Raw genomic sequence first — 21,444 nt, 5'->3', positions numbered from 1 at the left:
ACAGGACAGCAGATTATGGCAATGATGCAGAGGACACTGATATAGAAATAAGGATGTTATATGATTCCACTGTATAAGGATTTAATCAAACCACATATGGATTACTGTGCACAGATTTAGTCAGCTGGTTTTCAAAAGAATGAAATGATGTTGGAAAGAGTTCAGAGATGAGTGACTACAGTGATTCTTGTAGATAAGCTTATACGTTGGTTAGACAGCTTCCAATTTTTTATGAAATGACAACGTAAACTAGATTATTAATTATAAAAACTTTAATTAATAACTACTATATTTCAGCAATGTTACACTGTCATCTTCAGGGATAAGAGAACAATTACAAGTGCAAGCAGGCACTCACACTAAGCAAATGAGGCTGAAGAAAGGCAACAGAAGTCGGTCCTAGAGTTCTAAAAGATGCCCCTAGTGGGCTAAATTGGGTTGTCTAGGCTGTTGGGCTGACGATCTTATGTCTGATATTGGCTATCCTGCCTGTTTGGCTGTAGTAGACAGTTTACAAATGCAAAGGACCTGGTATACTCCAGGTAGGTCTAGGGGAAGTGGATGGTCTTTGGTGGAGCAGATAGAGATGCCAATTTTTTATGTGGTCTGTAACTGGTTGTAAATTCAAATGTTCTTAGAATTTTTGTTAATTTTTCAGATTGTATCCCAGATATATGGAAATATGATAGATTTAGAGTAATCTCTGCTTTGAAGGGGGAGGGGAGGGAAGGAGGGCTGCGGTTTTTTAATATTTTTTAATATATTTAATATATAATATTTTTAATATTTTTTGGATTTTTGGGGATGTTGGAGCCATTGGCTAAGGTGTTAAGGATATGGTCGAGTTCAGTAGTTAGGGCACTGTTACCTGAACTGATTAATTCTGACCTGTTATATAGGGTTTTTAGAATCCTATATTGTTTGGTGGTGGTGGGGGGGGGGAACTGCTGGTGAATGTATCAACCTGTATGTGTAGGTTTTCTCTGTAAACAGAGAATACCAGGGATCCATCAGGCTGACGTGCAATCAGATTGTATAGAAAAGGGAGACTGCTGTTGTTTTTCCTTTCCAAAGGTAAACTGGATCCTGGAGTGTTGATTGTTTAAGTGTGTTAAGAAATTATGGAGTGTATCCAGGCCATGTGGCCAAATGGAGAACACATCATCCACGCAGCATAGCCAGACATTGACTAAAGTGGTTTCTGGTCTATGGAATAATGAGTATGAAGACAGATTGATGGAAGGCAATCTGCAGAGTCTAGATAGAAGGAAGAGGGAAGACATGACTGAGACATATAAGTTGGTAAGGAGTTATTATTGGATTAATGTGGATGAGATTTTTCACATATTGGTGAAGATGGAGGGGGGGGGGGAACAACAGGCTATTTCTGAAGTATTGTATAAGGAGAATGTGAGCAAGGGGATAAGGCGCAGGTTTTTTGAATGGAGAGTGGTTGGAATGCATTGCCTGAAAGTGTGGTGTGCGTATATGTGGACAGTGAAACCATTTAAGTCCCAGTATGATGAACTGTGTATGAGTAAGTGGATCTCCTGCAATGAATCTTTTGACTCCACTCCACAGAGGTCTGATAATAATAATAATATTATTCCCTGTAATATTATTATTACAGGGAATCCCAATTCACTGACACCTCCAGGGAATCTCAAGATTCATCGAGGGAGGGTACCTACTCTACAACTCTGTCTCCGCTATTCAATCCACCAACTACAATGATCTGCAACTACACCAACGCCATCTACCGCCCACCACCTCCACTTGTATTTTCACAGACAATCACAAACATCCATGCCCAGAAGGGGATTCGAACCCACACTCGGCCAACCAGGCTGGCTTTAATGGAGGAAAACTGAAACATTTCTTCTACATTCTACACAACAGACAGACCATATGTAGTCATAAAGCATTCCACTTATGCAGCACTCCACTATGCAGCACACAACCAGAACTTTCTGGTTGTGTGCTGCATAAACAACACAAAACCAGTATTTGATATCTGCTAATGTAAATCTATAATTTATTTATTTTGTTATTTCTAAAGAACTCATTATTCACAAAAAAAAAAAAAAAAACTGCTAACAAAAACTGTCCTCTTCCTGTTTAATACAATAAAAACTAAAGTTTTAACGTTGGATTTTTTGCTGTCTCATTCAAGTAGACATTTTGTGATTTAGGGATTCATTTTTCTTGTAATGTGATTTTACAATCATTTTTTAATCTGAAATTTTTAAAACATGGCTTAACAGCATAATTTACTCATTTCTTTCTGCACAGCAGTACTTTAATTCATAAATAGTTTATGTTCAGGGAAACAATTAGACAAGCAATGAACTTGCATGAATTAAGCTACTCGCATTATTTTTAAATTTGAGTAATGAGTGCTAGTGCCAAGTTCTAAAGCAGTGAGCATAATACTATAAGTATGGCTGGCCGAGTTGTAAGCATATGGTCTGCAAGAGCAGAGTTTCTGGATTACCTAGCCCTATGTCTATGCATTGCATTAGAGTCAGCTCTAATTGAACTACATTTATGGGGATGACAAGAATTATACTGGACAGTTTGCTATAAGTGAATTTATATTAGAATAGCACTGTTCCTATGGACTCATTAGTAGTTTGTAACAGTGTGTGTGAGTTGATGATAATGGTGTTTACTTATGATGAGAGGCAACTGTAATGTACTACAAGTTTGCAACCTTTCATTAGTAAGATGTGAGTGGATGAGTCTGTTAATGGTGTCTGCTTATAGCAAGAGTCAACTATAACCCACTACAGGTGTATATCATTCATGAGCAAGATTTACATAAAAAAAATTGACCAATTGAACTTCTAGATAATACACAATAGAGAAAATTCTTGCTTTTAAGTTTATATATTTACATACTGATAAAAATATAGACAAAATAATATAAAAATAAAAAAGTATAAACCCTGCTAAGGAGGTAGCAGGGTTTTTTCTTCCGAAACTTGGGTTTTTCATCCCGCATACAGACAAATCGGCCCTTCAGAACACATGCAATTTACAGGCAGAAATACTAGTGGTGGGCAGTGGATGGCGTCGATGTTGGTAGTAGAGGTTTGATGTAGTGATGGAGACGGAGAGTTGTGGTGTAAGTGTCCTCCCTCGATGAGTCCTCGGACTCCTTGGAGGTGTCATGAAATAATGAAAATAATGAAATATCTATAAGAAAAGGAAACTTAAAGAGATAAACAATCTTACCTTTCCCGAGTTAAATCTCCTTTCAGCAGAAATACGTGACCATTCTCATAGCCAATTGCCATCATATTCATATTTTCATGAACATATAAAGCAGTCACCTAAACAAAATACAATAATAGTTAACTAATGAAAAACATTCAAAACAAGATAATACATACATACAAACATACATCTTCAAGGCCGACTCTTCCTAAATGGGTTGTGGGGGCAACAGCTCCAAGAGGAACTTCCAATGGTCACGATCCTCTGCCACCAAGCTCAGGTGTTCTGGTGGGATTCCCAAACGTGTCCACCCAAGGTTTTGGATATAATCTATCCAGCGAGTCCTTGGCCTTCCACGTGGCCTCCCACCCTCTGGCTTGGCAAAGAGGGCCTGCTGATGGAGCCTCTCTCGTGGCATTCTGACCAGGTGCCCATACCAACGTAACTGTGATCTCTCAACATGGAGAAGCAGCAGTTGAGTATTGAGGGTTTCCCGAATTGCAGAGCTTCTGACTCTGTCGAGTTTTGTCAGCTCTGCAACACCTCGAAGGAACCTCATTTCAGCTGCTTGGATTTGTGTCCGCATTCTTTCGGTCATTACCCAACTCTCATGACCATAGGTGAAGATGGGGGACATAGACTGAACTGAAGACAGCCAGCTTTGCCTTCTGGCTTAACTCCTGCTTCAATACTACCGAACGGCCAAGCTCCTGCAATATTGAGCTTGCCAAGCCAAATCGAGTATATAGTTCTACGTCCCATTTTCCATTATTCGTGAATATGGACCCAAGGTATTTAAACTTCTCCACCTGCCTCACTGGGACTCCACTTACATTTAGAGTGCACTGGGATGGTTGTCTTGAGACCACAAATGTTTCAGTTTTGACCACACTGATCTTCATTCTGGCATCTGCACAAACAGCTACAAACCTATCCAGGGTCCGCTGGAGGTCATCTGTGGAAGAGCTAAGCAGAACTAGGTCATCTGCAAAAAGCAGACGTCCAATGCTACATTTTCCAATTCTGACACACTCACTGCCTTGGCTGTGCCTATCAATCCAGTCCATAAATATTATGAAAAGGAGGGGTGACACACCCTTGACAGAGGCCAATGGAGACTGTGAAAGGTTCAGACTTTGTGCTGTTTACCCTGACACAAAACTCTGGGCATTCGTACAGGGACTTGATGGCAGCTAATAGTTGGCCATCCACTCCATACTCCTGTACTACTTGCCAAAGTTTATCCTGAGGAACCCGGTCATATGCCTTCTCCAAGTCCACAAAACATGTGTAGACATTCTTGGCATATTCCCAAGATTTCTCAAAGACTTGCCTTAAATGAAGATTTGTTCAGTTGTGCTTCTACCAGGACGAAAGCCACATTGTTCTTCCTGGACCTTTGAATCAACTATGCTCCTGCACCATCTTTCCAAGCATTTAGCATACACTTTCCCAGGCAGGCTGAGCAGAGAGATGCCACGATAGTTACTGCAATCCTTCTGGTCTCCCTTCTTAAAGACTGGTATTATTATGCCTGTCTGCCATTGCTTTGGTGCTCGCCCAGATATCCAAGCAGCCTGATACACTCGAGTCAGCCAGAGAACACCGTCTCGATTTAAGGCTTTTAGCATTTCGGGCCGAATTTCATCATCGCCAGCAGCCTTGCCCGATTTTGGCGATTTTATTGCTAAATGGACCTGTTCTTCTGTGAGACTAGTCATTGCCCTGATCTGCACCTCTTGGATGTCCACAACTGCTGGGCCACCTGGGTTAAGAAGGCTCTCAAAGTATTCCCTCCATCTGTGGGAATATTTGGTGCACTTTTAACAACCGAGAAGGAGGATATCCTTCTTGGTTGTTAAAAGTGCACCATCAGAGGCCTTAATTGTCCTTGCTGTGCACGATTTCCTCCCTCGAAGGCGGCGGATGGTCTGCCAGAATACTTTGTTTGCATTTGCATAGGATGAGTCTAATCTTTCTCCAAAGGATTCCCAAGCCTTCTGCTTAGCTGTCTTTACTGCCTTAGCAGCAGCTTTTCGTGCCTCAGCATACCGCAAATGCATCTCAGGTGACCTGACTCTAAGCCATGTTAGGTAGGACTCCTTTTTTGCCCGGACAGTTTTTCGGACTTCTTGGTTCCACCAAGGTGTCCCTTTCTCACTGCCCGTTGCCACGCCGAGACGCTTTCTGCCACATGAGAGTGCAGAGGCAGTGACAGCTGTTCTGAACAGCTTCCATTCCTCCTCAACATCTGCAGTATGCTTGGGAATCTCTTTGAACCTGGAGGAAATGTCATCTGCAAAATTCTTCCTCACAACCTCATTTTTCAATGTTTACCATTTCATGTGGTATAGCTGCTTAGGCCTACCAGCGTTGATGGTAGCATCTGGTGTCTGAAGCCGTAGAGTGCACACAACAAGGTGGTGGTCAGTTGACAGTTCTGCCCCTCTTCTCAGACGAACGTCCAACACTGAGGAAAATAGGTCTGCTGAGACTATAAAGAAGTCAATCATTCTCGGTGCTGGAAGAAGGTATTCATTATGGACAAGCTGTTAGTACAGCAGAAATCCAATAATTTCAACCCATTCGCGTAAGGTCAGGGGCACCGTTCCTCCCAACCACACCCCTTCATGTCTGGTCATCTGTTCCAACATGTGCATTGAAGTCGCCCATTAGCAGGACTGATTCCATGTCTGCCATCCTGTCAAAAGCAGCATCCACTTCCTCTAGGAAGGCAGAGTATTCTGACTCCAGATTAGGTGCATAGGCTTGCACCACAGCCAAATCATGGTTTTTCATCTGAAGCCTTAACGCACATACCTGTCCCCCAATGGGATCCACTCAGCAACACAGTCTGACAGCTGGGGACTTGTGAGTATCCCCACACCCACCTGAGCAGACATTGTGAAAACACCACTAAATAGTGATCTGTATCTATTTCTAGCCCTCTTCTGACTTTAACATCTAGGAAGAGGTTTGCTGCTTTTTCATTTGCTATAAAGTGGTGCTATTGTTGATTTTTGTCCTCTTGCACACCATGTATATTACTGTAGACTATCTTCATTACTTTTAAATTATTATATAACCAATGAAACCTCATAAGTTTGGTCTAGCACAACATAGCATTGACACTAAACATAATATCCAGTGGGATAAAGCTTGTCTTCTCCACAGATGCAGGTTTAAATACAAATGCCTTTTTAAAGAAAGTTGTGAAGCCCTTTTATTTCAGCCAAATTTGAATCAAAATGACTCTCCCTCTCTCTCCCGAAAGTTTGGGAGATTCTCATCTTATGCAACCATCAATGAAATAGTTTTTAAGAATTATTTAATAATATTTTATTAATATTAATCTTCTGGCACGCGGCAACAATTTAATTGGTAATCCACCGACTGTTCTGTACTTTGTATTCCATTCCTTTAACTGTTTGTTCTACACTGATGATGTATGTTACTTTCAGTATGAAATATTTGTACCTTTAATTCATTAAAGTTATTACTGTTGGTTTTAAACATGTCAAGTTATTAATTTTAATTAAATATAATCAACAAGTCACTTTCCATTTTTGTTTACTGTTGGTTCTCCAAATGTTTCTATGTTATTAATTTTTTTTCACTCCTATTCTGGCATTAAGATCACCAGCTATAATTATATTGTCTGTTTTATTTAATTTTTCTTATATTCCTTGTGACTGTTTGAAAAAGTCATCATTTTCTTTTTCTTCTTCGAGGACATACACTACAACTGCTAAATTTGCTTTATTTAATTTTAATCACACTTCTAATATTCTTTCATTCCAGTATGTATAATGAGTTATTTTTGCTTTAATGAATTTATGGATCCAAATCATTACACCAGCTTTTGCACGTATTTGTTTGTCTACTCCACTATATACGATATGATAATTAGTTGTTTATTTTGTTCCTTTAAGTTTCTTTTTTGTTTCTGTAAGAACTGCAATTTCTATATTTTCTTCATTTAAAATGTTATTTAATTCTTCTTCTTTATGTGCTATGCTTCTAATGTTCCATGTAGCATATTTCACTATGTTTTTCTTTTTCCCAAGTTTCTTAACCTTTTCCAATTTGCAGTCTTTTCCAATGTTTTCCATCCAGTTTAGATTTCATTGAGACTTGAAAATAATATGCGTTTCCCTATGTCAAGTTACTAGCATGACAACACTGACTGATGCAGAGGACATCACTTTATTGGGGTATTTCATTCTGGAAAAATGGGTTTTATTACTAGAGGGATGGGAGGGGTTAAAGCTATGGAAGTGCATGAGGAGAATGTGTCAAATACTAAGGATGTCAATAAGATAATGAGACAGAGTGGGATTTTGCCATCTGGTGTCTTAATGTGTTTTAAGAGAATGTGCTAAGGAACTGATAGCTCTGTTGACTTTGCTTTTCAATGAGAGGCAGGCTATATGTAGGGTACTCAAGGAGTGAAAGGAGGGTAAGATAGTGGAAGGTCAGTAGGATAGATATAAGGATAGTGGTAAAATAGAAGTGTCAAACTATAGACCACTTTGTATTTCTTCTGTTGTTAAGATTTTGGAGAAATTGGCAATAGATCATATACAGTAGAAGAAATACAAAGTGGTCTATAGTTTGACACTTTGGGTTTGGATATCAGATTAGTGAAATGAGTTAGGAATTGACTGTCTGAGAGATATCAATGAGTTGTGAACAAGGGAGTGGCATCAAAGAGACAGAAGGTTAAAAGTGGAGTCCCTCAGAACTCAGTATTGGGAACCATATTGCTTAACCTTTATATCAATGACACTGTCAATGGATTGCAAGGGGATATTCAGTCATTTGTAGATGATGTGAAGCTGGAAAGATTTATTAGTAATAGTGCTGATATGGTAAACACTTCAAGAGGATTTGAATAAGTTTGACAGATGGACAAATGAATGAGGATATCAGTTTAATGCAATTAAATGTAGGACCTTCAGGTTTGGGATCCATTGATGGGAGAATGCATACTCTTTTGATGGAATTATGCTAGAGGAAGTGGAAGAGGCAAGGGACCCTGAGGTGATGATTGATAGAAACTTGAAGTTTAGGGGCCATATTTCAAAGGAGGTGAAGGTAACCCAGAAGACTGCCACAATACTGAGAGGAACTGCAACTAGTAAAGACAGAAGTGGTGGTTCCATTTTATAAAGCACTGATCAGATCACATGTGGATTATTGAATTCACATTTGGTCACTGAGATTTGAAGAGGATAAATTACACTGGGAAAGGGTGCAGAGACAGACAACAAAAACAATATTAAGTCTGTACAATATTAGTTATGTAGATAAAGTGAGGAACTGAGACATTTAAACTGTTCAGATCTAGTTACAGAATTGATATTAGGAGATTTTTTGTATGGCAGAATAAGGGAAAGAGACAAGCACCATCCTTGGAAGTTACTAATGGAAGTGATGAATAAGAGAGTGAGGAATGACTTTTCTGCATGGAGGGTGGCTAGTCCATGGAATGCATTGCCTGATTGAGTAGATACAATAGACTGTGTTGTGTAAGATGATCCTTCCACAATGAGTCTTGTGACTATGTGGAAGTCCTGAATAATAATAATAATAAAGTAAAGTAAATTTTGAAATTTAACTCTCACTTCCATGTAGTTAACCTTGGAACCTGAGAAACCAAGTGGAAAACTGAGTACCAACCGCGGTGGGAATCTTGATCAGGTACAGACAAGAGAAAGGAGCGTTAGCAAAAGCAGGAATAAAGATTTTTATTCGCAAATCAATTTTAAAAAATATCACACATTACAAATACCAGAGCAAAAGAATTCCAGAACTAAGATTACAAACAAGTCAAGGCTTCCTGGCTATTACTAGTGTCGATGCCACAAAGGAAGGAAGATAACAATGCCTTCTATTCAGATTTACAAAAAATAAAAGATAAAATAAATCTGAATGACTATCTATTAATAATGGGAAATTTCAATGTCACAGTAGGGAACATTCCACTTTGTACAAATATAGGAACAAATGATGAAACTACATGAAGCTACATGGATATAGACATTTTTTTCTGCATATAATATATAATAAATTAAAAATTACTAATACCTTTATGACAAACATAAAGATTGTCATAAATTCACTTGGGAAACAGGAAATCTAAAAAGTATAATAGACTATATAATAGCAATTAGAAAACAGGTAACATGATAATAGATAGCAGGGTATTTAGAATGCAGAAATAGAAACAGATCATTATCTACTAGAACAAAAAATTAGAACACACCAAGATGATTTAAAATTAACCAAATCAATGCAAAGAGATATCCCCAGGAATTTAGAGTTCAAGTTCTGGATGACAAAAACCATTAACTGTCTTTATTTGCAAAACTTGAACAAATAAACTTTGAACATATCAGATGACTTTCCTAGTAAGCTGATGCACAGCTCAGTGTCATCGCCATTTTATTTATTTCTACTCTGGAGTGTAAGTTGTTAGCAACTTACATAGCAAACCTACATAGTTCTTATTGAAATCACCACTGAAATTTGTCTGAAAAACATAAAAGTGATGAGGATAAATACATGTCCTTAATTGTAAATGGATTCTAATTATGGATTTACATACATGTAAATCCATAATTAGAATGCATACTAAAGTAGATATTATTAAACAACATAACAAAGGTAAGTTTATGGATGTTGTGCATGCTTGCAAAATGAACATATTGACTGTTGGCACTGTTATAAAAGATAAATTTCACATTATGCACTACATGAAAAGTTCAACCAATGCAATCAACGTTCACTTCCTTCTAAGATAAAAGGAATATTGATAGCGGTAAGGGGAAAATTATTGGTGATCTGGATTGAAGACATGAAACGATGAATGCTGATAAGCTTTATACTTACAAAAGAGAAAACCCAAGATGCTATAAACTGATTTACAAGTGGGAATAAAAAGCTGCAGTAGTATGGACTGGACTGTATGTATGTACCAGTCAAGATTGTGCATGTAATACATACAGTATTACATATTCAGAATGAATACGTAATGTAAAATTCGATGCAGTGAAATTCTATAAATAAAAAAAAATACGGAAAGAACAAAATTGCACATTACTGTATTTTAACGGACAGATACTGATTGTAAACTAGTCAAATTAACTGACTAAAAGAATGACATAGAATTGTTCATAAGTTATAAAATACTGTGAAGGTTAAAATTGTACATTAAGTTGATTAATATTAAGTTCTGATGTAAAGTTGTAAGGGTAACAGAATGTTAAAAATATTTCTGCCTCAAATTAAGAGGATTAGACAAGATTATGTTGGCAATTAATTTGATAGTGAACAAAAGTATTGAAGGTCATTCAGATGTGGAGATTTTGCCACCAAAACTGAAGGTCAAGACAACAATGATGTCAGTTATTTACAGAAGATTCGGGGGGTCTCCGACCCTAAAAGAAGGAACTTTGGAATCATATAAAAGAGGTCTTAAGAACATCCAAAAAGGAGACCTGGAGTTTTTTTTTGTCTTGCTGAAGTTCGTTGGCCAGCTTGGACTTCGAGACTTCGTTGGAACATGACCCCTAGGCACAGGAAACCAGGAGCGGCAGATTAATCTTCGGAGATGTATTTTCAGTAATGGAGCGTGCCACATGCGACTAGATACACAGCGCCAACAGTAGATCCAGAACCAACGGTGAGCTATGCCACAATTCCCAGAAGAGGACTACAGCAGGACGACTGCCAAAAAAGCTGTTCAGCACTAGTATATAGGACAGGGGGGGGATGCAGTCAGCAGGACTGCCACAAATCTTTCAAAGCTGGTAGGTCTGTACATGTTTCTGCGAATTTGTGAGTAGATTCTATTGTATTAATGCTGAGGTAATGATTAAGAATTGTATGTCCACTGAACGTAACTCTGTTAAAATAACTGTATAGTCGCTATAAGAGATAAGTGAGGCTGAAGGTTAACTAGTATATATTAGGAAGAATGTTAGCCAACAATGTAAATTGTAACAGCCAGATAATTGCCTAGATTTTGTAAAGCAAGTTATTTAAGCATTGTGAATAGCAGGTCTAATTTGTAAGGTTACGAATTGAACTTAAGATAGGCATCAGAGTGAAATTGTTCAATTGTATATTAGACTGCATAGTTGCTTATAATTTGTTTAAAACTATCACCTGATCTTTGACCAATGCACTGTCTCGTAAAAATAACCGAACCCGTGTGCTTAAATTAGAGAAATTGCCAGGACTAACTATTTACATAATTATTTTAAGAAAGTGATCTATTCTATCAGTGCTATAACTAATCTTCTTGTGCTATAAATTTAATTCAGGATGGCGCAGTCGAAACACAATATAAATTTTTCTTGAGTTAGATAATGTGGGAGATAGCTAACTGTAACCGTGAATTGTCTATTTAGAGGTCCTTTCACTAACGGCGCTACAAGTATAAAGGATTGCAAGTGGGGACTAAGTTAATCGAATTAGATTAGAAAGGTAAAGATTACTTAACAGAGAGTTTAAAGTTAAAGTAGACATAAGGATAATGACAAAAGAAGAGTAAAAATAATACAAAAGGCACAACAGCCAACAGTGACATAGAAATAAAAATAATAACTGACATAATTTTACAGTAATACTGTTTGTATTAGTTTTATTACAATTACATATGCTTTTACAATCGACTAGTGCAGACACCTTACTATATATATAGAGAGAGAGAGAGAGAGAGAGAAAGAGAGAGCACGTGAAAATAAAATAAGAGCAGTCAACTGCGAAATGAAATCCAACAGTAATAGCAATCCTGAGTGTGATGAAAATAGTGGATGTTTGTGAATTTTAGAAAAAGCAAATTTTCATTCATCTATTTAAATGGTAACGTGTACAGTACCTGAGAAGGTGTAATTCCTTGAACAGCTCGTATAATTCGCACACATAAGGGTTCTTTATTTCGACCAGGCTAAAGGGAAAAATAAATGAACCATACAGAGTAATGCATAATTAAGGATCACCACACTTTAAAAACTATTTTTATACATATAATGCATAATTAAGGATCACCACACTTTAAAAACTATTTTTATACATATATCTGCAAAACTCTACAGACTTAAGTACAACTGTATCATTATCTAGTAAAAATTTTTATGAAAAAATCATTTATAATATACACAAATTACTATAATTCATGGTTGATTTCTGGTGAAAATTTCAGGATCATGCTTAAATGAAGCACAGTAGGTTTCGTTTCTTCTTAAAAACACCTTTCTACACTATGAAGCAAATAATAAAATGGCAATTTTGTTATTTACTTATTATTAAGTCTTATTTTATTTTCAAAAAGATCAGCAATCATATATTTCTGGTTCTTTCTGCCTGTCGGTCTCTCTTTACATTCAGTTCTCTAGCATTCTCTCATAAAGGCATCCTAGCAATCAACACATGAATAGTGCTGAACCATTCATGTCCAAACATCATTTCCAAATCATATTTACACTAATTTTAGTTTCAAGTACAGCATTCCAACATGCACAGATACAACAATTACTACAAATTAAGTTTCTAGTATCTTGTCCCTTCCATCCTAATTTTGGTATACTGAATTGCTTACACAATTGCAAATAAAAATCAATTAATTTTTAAAAAAAATCATTTAGCTATTACAAAAACATGTTATTAATAGAAAAAATAGAGAGGAAGTAGGTGATGAAAGATTTCCTAAAATTTCTAAATAACAAGATTCTGCATTTTTCCCCTTCCTTTTTTCCTCCCACCACCAACCCACACATGTGCACTTGCTCAACAAAAAATTTTTCATCACTTTTCCAACTCTCTTAAATTTATAAATTATTCTAAAATACAACAATTTAAACTAAACTGACAAATTTCACTATAAACTTTTATATGCTGTGCAAGGAGATAAATAAATTCTCAATTTCTTCTAGCCTGAAAGATATTTCGGATGAACTGTAGTAAATATTTTCTTTGTTTTCAAGGCTAAAAGCAACATTCCTTTTTGGCTTGTCTAAATAGAACTTTCACAGGTATTCATATTATCCTAGCTTTTCCCACTATGAACACCAGAAGAATTTTCTTATCTATATATTTAGTCATTCCTTTACACAAATTAAAAGTTTTAGGTGTATTTTTGCTATCTTGATTTTCTTGTCATGTCTCCTAAAGGTACTTCTGAAACACTTAAATAGTATAAGCATCTTCCTTAAAAATTTATGACTCTTATATTTATGCACTTTTACTAGTGTCATTCTCAATGAGAGAAAAATAAATCCAATGACCAGCTTGTTACTTACAATTAAGTATTATCTTAGTAAGTACTGCCTGATGTGATTTCTGATTTTAGGATCCCCACAACTATTTACCTTATGTTATTACCACTCAAGTCAATGACTTGAGTGGTAATATCTTGGATGATTTAAACATTTTACCCAAATCAACATTTTCCTTTTCATCAGATAAGGGATTTATGTTCAACATTTTTTTTTTATGTTGCTCCTACCCACAAAGAGTTTTCCTGCAAACCTATAGTACAATCCTACCATGGACGGGCTAAGGATTTTTTTCTCAATTTTTATTAATTTTATATTTTGTTTGGTGTTTTGATTTATATTTTACATAGTCCACAAACTCTGCTCTAGATTACCAACTTCAAGCCACTTTGGACCTCCAATAAGTGGGGCTTATTGCAGGTCTGAATTTCATTGTCTAGTGGTCTCACACTGGGCAATGAAATTCATCTCCCACCTAGATACAATAACAAAGATCCATGACCACAGCAGGATTCAAACCAGCAGTCTGTTGGCTTCTTATCTAAACTATTCTTATTCACAATTTTTATCTCACTTGAACTGTAATGTGAGAAATTTTAACAAGAGTTTGAATGCCTTAACTTCATTTTACATGTAGTAATGTTTCCCAATCTTGTGCAGGAGGATATTCTTCTATTTTTGAAAGAGACTTCTGGCAACTACAATCTTGAGTGAGACACCAGAAAACATATTTCTGCATGTCCTATCCAAGATGTGCAATCTCTTCTCTAAATATTTAAAGCTTAATAAAGATTTAAAATAAACTACCTAATATAGGTCTACATACCTTTTCAAGATTCCAGATCTTTACCAAAGGATTTATACCAGGTTCATCAGCCTGGAGAGAAAAAAAAAAGGAATATAACATAATACAATGCAAAAAAACACTCTTTTTTATTCATCCATTCTCCCTTTCTTTCTCTCTCTCACGTGTGTGCCTGTATGTATACACACACCAACTATTTTACATATATATATATATATATATATATATATATATTTTTTTTTTTTTTTTTTTTTTTTTTTTTTTTTTTCCACATATGTCAGGCAATAACAAATGAGAAGTGATTAAGCTGAAGATCCAAATGGGGTAGAGAGTACAAAAATTTAGATGACAACTTATGAGAGAACTGCAGTGTTTGACACAGAAGAAAAATTAGCATGGCAAGTTAAAGCTGAAATGTCTCTTCATAACTAACAGTGCCACTCTACAACTTGGACAATGATAACAGCCTGCATCTCTTTCTCTTTGTTTTAGCAGAACATGCTGTTTGTATTGCAATGAGGAAAAAAACATATCTGTTCTTAATAAATTTAGTTCAATCCTTTACCCAAGTGTAGGCAAACAAAGTTTGCTCCTGAAGTAATTCAGGACTGAGGAAACTCGTAGCAAAGGTGGACCAAGCTCTCATCACTCCTTATCTCAGTATCTCCCATAATGCAAAGCACATCTCCTTGCGGACATGTATAATGCTATGCATTAAGGGAAGGGCCACTACCCAGACTGGTTTTGACCTTTATTGAGGTCTCATCAGTTGGAGGCAGAACCAGAAGTGGTGATACTAAGGCAGAAGTATAAGTAAATATGACTTCTCCATTGCTTCTGCCTTAGTATCACCACTTCTGGTTCTGCCTCCAACTGATGAGACCTCAATAAAGGTCGAAACCAGTCTGGGTAGTGGCCCTTCCCTTAATGCATAGCATTATACATGTCCACAAGGAGATGTGCTTTGCATTATGGGAGATACTGAGATAAGGAGTGATGAGAGCTTGGTCCACCTTTGCTACAAGTTGCCTCAGTCCTGAACTACTTCAGGGGCAAACTTTGTTTGCCTACACTTGGGTAAAGGATTAAACTAAATTTATTATCGTCTAACCAAGTGGAAAATAAACTTCCAGTATCTGTTCTTATTTTCTGAGAATGGACATAACAGCAAAATGCTGTAACAAAAGTAATAACAACATGACTGATATCCAATCAGTCATCCTGTTTAATGGAAAAAACACACGTCTAAAGATAATGATTAACAAGCTGAATTTATTTAGCAATTGTAAAAAAAGGTAAAGGAGATGTGCAAATTGTAAAATTGTAATTGTAAAAGACTTCATTCCTTATTGAAGCAATAGAGGAAACCAGTTCTAACTGGCACCCTCTGTGGGCACGATGATGGAATCTTGTTGAAGGCCTCAAAATACAGTCACTCAGAATTTTGGTAATGTGAGGAAGCCAACTTCAGGTATGGAGAAATGTAGTGCTGTGGCAGATTCCAGAAAGTGTTTTTTTGCTCCATTTAGAGACTGTTCAGGTGTCTTTAGATATGTGTTTTCTCCATTAAACATCAGCATGAGTGATAATCAATGTCTATGCATCCATATCATATTACATCCAATCAGATTTTCTGAGTTGTTAGTTAATCCTCCCAAGTGGTCATGCTATATTGTTTTTCCTTGTGAAGGCTTCAAATTATTGTTTCTAAAAATGAAGTAGAAATTCACTTCACATTATGTTTAACATGCATTCGCTTACTTCTTGGTTTTGCATTTCACAAGTGTAAAATGGCAGTTTCTATATATATATATATATATATACTTTTAAAATGGAATACAATAAAAAAAAAAATGCACTAATAACATTCTGCTCCTTGACAATGCATTCTGAGGAGCATGCTGTGATCTATTCCCAATCTGTTCCAATGAAACAAGTAAGGAAATAATTATACACAATCAGAAATGTTGCATTTTGTTAAAACATTCCTGTCTAGTGAGAACATTAATTATCATATTAAAAAATAATAATCTCCTTTACCACAAAGGGTTCAGGTTCAAATCTCACTTAAGGCATAGATGTTTATAAAGCCTACTGCTGATGAGCTCATATAGCTCCTTAAGTTTATAAAGATATGTTTAAACACACATAAACACAAAACAAAACAAACAGAAGAAAACTTTAGCTATCAGCAAATCATGAAAACTGAAAACTAAGAAATTGAAAAGCAAAAGCACATTATACTGTAACATTGCTTATGGCTAAATGTACATCACATTACATGGCACTTTATATATAATACAGTTGGAAATTATCAGATCTAAATTTGATTACTGCCATTTTTGTCCTTTCTCCCACTTCAAGAATTATAACTGTGAAAATTTGCATTTCCATTCAGCAGCACTCTTTGAATAATGTAAATTTTCACAGTTATAATTCTTGAAGTGGGAGAAAAGACAAAAATGAGAAGTGATTTATGGCTTGGAAGATAGCTTGGATATGTGTATCAAAAATGAGTACATTTATAAAATGTTAATATGTTTTTTTATGTTAATTATAGTATATTGAATATGTTATAATTAACTAGGGAGTGAATCAGTACATCTTCCATTTGAGGGAACAGCAATAAAGCAGTTCTACAGCCAACCAGTTACTACTATACAGGTCCAAATCTAATCTCAAAAGGCTTCCTGGAAATCTAATAATTAATCCTGCTGCTACCCTCTGGCAACCTGGAAGGAAGCTGAGTAACTTTTAATGGCTACAGCCAAATGTGGGCATAAATTTATTACCAGCATACTAACATATTATATAATATATTAGTATGTACATTGACAAATGGTATCAACTCTTCGTATCAACAATAAACCTAAGAAAGAGTAGAGAACTTTCAATACCTTGGATCGTACATCAGCAATACAGAAAATTATATTAAAAAACACAAACAGTTGGCTCTAGTCTTCCATAACAAACTCTGTCCCCATCTGAAAATCATCATTAATATCGTTAAAGACAAAATTAAGATTATACCATGCAACCAGTAGATCCATCTTCTTGTATGGTTCTCAAACCCGGACAATAAGCACCAAAAAAAAACTACAGATCTAATTAACTCCTTTGGAACTACATGTCTCAGACTGATCCTTGGATACACTTGGATGGACCGTGTCACTAACTCTCCTGTGCTAAATCTGGCTAAGCAAGAACCATTTGTCAATATAGTTTTTTGACTACAACTCAGATGGCTTGGACATCAACTCAGACATCCTGAAGTTTCACCCTTTTTTGGAATCCCTCATCCTGTACAAACCAGAAGATGGCAATCACAGTAGAGGAAGACCATGTAAACAATTTTGGCAATACATATGTGAGACCATCAGTAGGCTGAACTGTAAAACTCCATCTGACATCTACCAGTTAGCTCAAGGTAGAGAGACTTGGAAGACCATAATTGGCAATTTTTAATATAAATCTTTTCCCTTTTCACATTGTATCATATTGTGAATACACTCTAATTAATACAAAATTAACTGCAGAATTTTATTGAGACAAGTTTAAAAATTAACATAGAATTTCATAAAAATGAACTCATAATTTGACATACACATTGTCGTATACAAATCAACATCAACCTTTTATTAATTTATCAATATATCAATTTATTAATGAGATTTTTGCTGTTGTACATTAGATGCCAAATTCTTTATATCAAGTTCATATTTTGTCACTTTTAGTAATACACATATGGAACTAGATTCATCAGTCATTCTATTTCTTAAACTGTCTTTTATAAAATTCATTTCGAAAAATAATGACTCACAAGCATATGTAGAGGAGAAAACAGATATAGCTAGTTTTTTTTAAACAACAAAAGATTTCAGGAATGGCATTCCAAGTTCTCAATATTTCCTCTTCTGCATTCTTTTTTAATTGAGCCCAATAATCGATCATTTTCCATTATTTCCAAGTCATTTCTCAAATCGACAAACTTTTGTTTCCATTAGATTGAAAATTGATTAGTTGCATTTCTATATCTTCCAAATTCAGCCACTCAAAAATCTCCAAATTGAGTTTATTTGTTGATGTTGTGTCCAGATGCAAAATAAATTTTGATGTCTCTGCAAATTGCCTCAACTGCATAAATCTTGAAGAAAATTCGTTCATTATCAACTGAATAACTGTAGAAAATTCTTTTGTCAATTTAACTTGATTTGTTTTTTCATGCGATTCTAGATCTGCAAAGAATTTTTTTGTATTTGGAAAATATCGTAAGGTATTGGAAATAATGTCACGATTAAAAATTGGTAATTTAGCTTCGAATGCTTTGATTAAATCAAACATGACAATAATTGTCTTGTTAACACCTTGCAGTTGAACATTTAATTCATTTAAATGTAAACACAAATCAGTAAAAAACATTAATTTCGAAAGCCATTCGACGTTCATTAATATTGTACAATGGTAAACTTACGTACAACAACGGACGTTGTTGTACATAAGTAAACCATTGTACACCGAGTTTACTTCACTTAATAATTCTATAAATTTTCGTTTATTTAAAGCGCGTGCCGATATAAAATTGAAAAATTTTGTTACAATGCTCATAATATCTTCCAGTGGCTTGAAACTAGCCTTTGCGCATAAAACCTGCTGATGTATAATACAATGAAAACCGCTAGAGCAACTACCAGTTGCTCTAGCGGCCAACTTGTAGTATGGCAGCGAGTATATTCCCGTAAGTTCTCTGGTCAAATTTTGCACGAAACATCTATAGTTTCTGTAGTCGGCTTTGAAATAATGTTGGATTTAATATCCACTTAATTTATATAATTTTGTACTGCCGATATGAAGCCTTTTGGCTATTTATTTTAGCAAGTAAGTATTAATAATTAATTATGGCATAATCATAAAGAGTATTAATACAGTTAATGTATACGGTGTAACATGTTGACAAATATAAAAGTACGCATTTAAATTAGTTATCAATCACAGGACTAATGTTGCAATATTGTAGTTTCCTCAGGCCAACATCATTAACTTAATTTGTGATAAGTTTCATTGACACATCCCATTCTGATCACCAAAAATTTATAATATTATTCAGTATAAAATTTATTATAATGATGTTGGTTTGAAAAAAAAAAAAAAAAAAAAAAAAAAAAAAAAAAAAGGTAGTGAAGTCACCATAGAAGTCAGCGGAGCAGGGGAAGCAGCAGAAGGATGTCGACTTGTCGGCAAACGCTTACCGTCAAATATAACTTGCCTTTGCGTATAACTGGCACCCTGATTTCACTTTACGAAAAAAGATGTTAAAAGGTTTTGCATATTTTGCATATATACCTCCGACACCAAAAAACAACATGCCCTCCCCAACAGCCATTATATACTGTAGATGCAAAAAAAAAAAAAAAAGTTTTATTGTATCCCTGAATAAGGTACAGAGGCTTTTGCAGTCTGTGTAATATATTTCTCAACAAATAGTGTAATTAGAGACAGCTGGAATAAAAACGGCACTAACTAATAAATCACATGTACCCCTCTCACAGAAACTACGCTGTATAGGCAAGCAAAACATATGTTGCACTGGAAACACAGTATCTAACTAAAATTATTGTCTCATTTTTCAATTACATGAAATAAGTGTTTGTTTGATTACATTTGAAATTCTCGATGTCATTATAACAGATCACAAAGGCTAACTTCAAATAAAATTCTACCACGAATTGAAACATGCCTTATAATACTTATGTGAGTTCCCCTTCCAGCTCAAACGCAAACAAGCAGCAATAAAAATCAACCAAGGGTTGAAACTTTGTGTGAGTTGAGCCCGCCAGTAATGAGAAGTTCTGTTGGAACGATAAACGACACCCCGTCGTGAATGTCTTATAACTAAGAAATAAACTTAAAACTAGTGAATGTTGTTATGACAGTTGCAGATGTTATGGAATTCGGTTGAAGAGAATTAGCATTTCAACTCAAAAATTGTCAGTTCCATTTATCTTTAGGTCACGTGATCTTTTGTTAATACTGCACCAATCAAATTCATGTCTTCATAGCTGCTCTCTCCTGTAAAACAAAATTTAACTCATATGTATTGTAACAATTAAAAAAAAGGTGGAATAATTTATAAGCATATAAAAGGATATCATATGTAAATCATTGACGTGCCAGCAAAATTCTCAGGCGTGCCATAGGTTCGCCACCACTGACCTAGACCCTTTTCTCCTTTGATACTACAACAGTACAAAATGAGATTACCTGTTACTGCTTTCCTGATCCAAACACCTCGCTCTAAGTGAATAACTGAAATAATCATTGCTGGAATCTGTGAGGCCTTCATCTCACACACAAATCTCCCAACCATAATCCAAGTCTTAGTTCTCTAACAAATATGCTGAAACAGCCCCAGATAAAAACTGAGCATATCTCAAATGGCTCAAAAACAATAGCTTTATACTCTCAGCTACTTGTAACATCTGTAAAACAACCATCAACAAATCCAGATCAAACTCAAAGTACCAAATAAAGAAAACTTGCCTCATACTCTAACACAAATGGTGATAAAAGATTATGCTATGACATTTCAGATTATTCATCTACTTATTGGCATTAAGTAGGAGCTTGCTAAGTATAATGTTTGATAACTCCTGTTCAAATAAAGCTTGATGGTTCAAAGAGAGTACTATGTTTTCTCATAATACATTAGTATTATTGGAGATAATGGAATATTTTATTTATTAATAAACACTTTAATCAAGTCTCCATAGCTTAGTCAGTATATAAAGTTCTTTGGTTGTAAAGATCTGTAGTTAAATCTTATCCGAGATGTGAAAAAAACTTTATAAGAGTACTCAATTGAAGGTGGAGGGGGAAGGGTTTTCCCACCCAGAAACTCAGGTTCTTCATCCCACAAGACAAACAAACCATGATACACACTCTCAGCTAGCAAACACACTATACAAACAGGACCAATCACTTTATCAGATCATTAGATTACTCTAACGCCAAGTAACTTAGCCATGATAGGCTATTGTGCCTAAAAATAAAGAGAAAATAGAATAGGGTGGAATAAACATTTTATTTTTGTGAAATAATGCTGGAAAAATAAATGTTAAAATAAAATTTTAAAAAAATGTG

General features: G+C 35.5%; 1 protein-coding gene across 1 annotated transcript in view; it reads right to left on the bottom strand.

Moving 5' to 3' along the window:
- Positions 1 to 21,444, bottom strand: part of Vps11 (vacuolar protein sorting 11) — a 457,238-nt gene that overhangs the window by 373,646 nt on the left and 62,148 nt on the right. The window contains exons 4-6 of the mRNA XM_090408066.1: positions 14,329 to 14,379; positions 12,107 to 12,175; positions 3,238 to 3,335 (exon numbers count right to left, since the gene is read on the bottom strand). Coding sequence (XP_090264192.1) covers positions 3,238 to 3,335; positions 12,107 to 12,175; positions 14,329 to 14,379 — 218 coding nt within the window. The remainder of the gene's footprint in view (positions 1 to 3,237; positions 3,336 to 12,106; positions 12,176 to 14,328; positions 14,380 to 21,444) is intronic.

Source organism: Typopeltis vanoorti, chromosome 18 (assembly GCF_054136105.1).
Source record: "Typopeltis vanoorti isolate ZY-2024b chromosome 18, IOZ_Tvanoo_1.0, whole genome shotgun sequence".
NCBI lineage: Eukaryota > Metazoa > Arthropoda > Arachnida > Uropygi > Thelyphonidae > Typopeltis > Typopeltis vanoorti.
The sequence above is the reverse complement of the archived record's forward strand: the minus strand, read 5'-3'. Positions and strand labels throughout refer to the sequence as shown.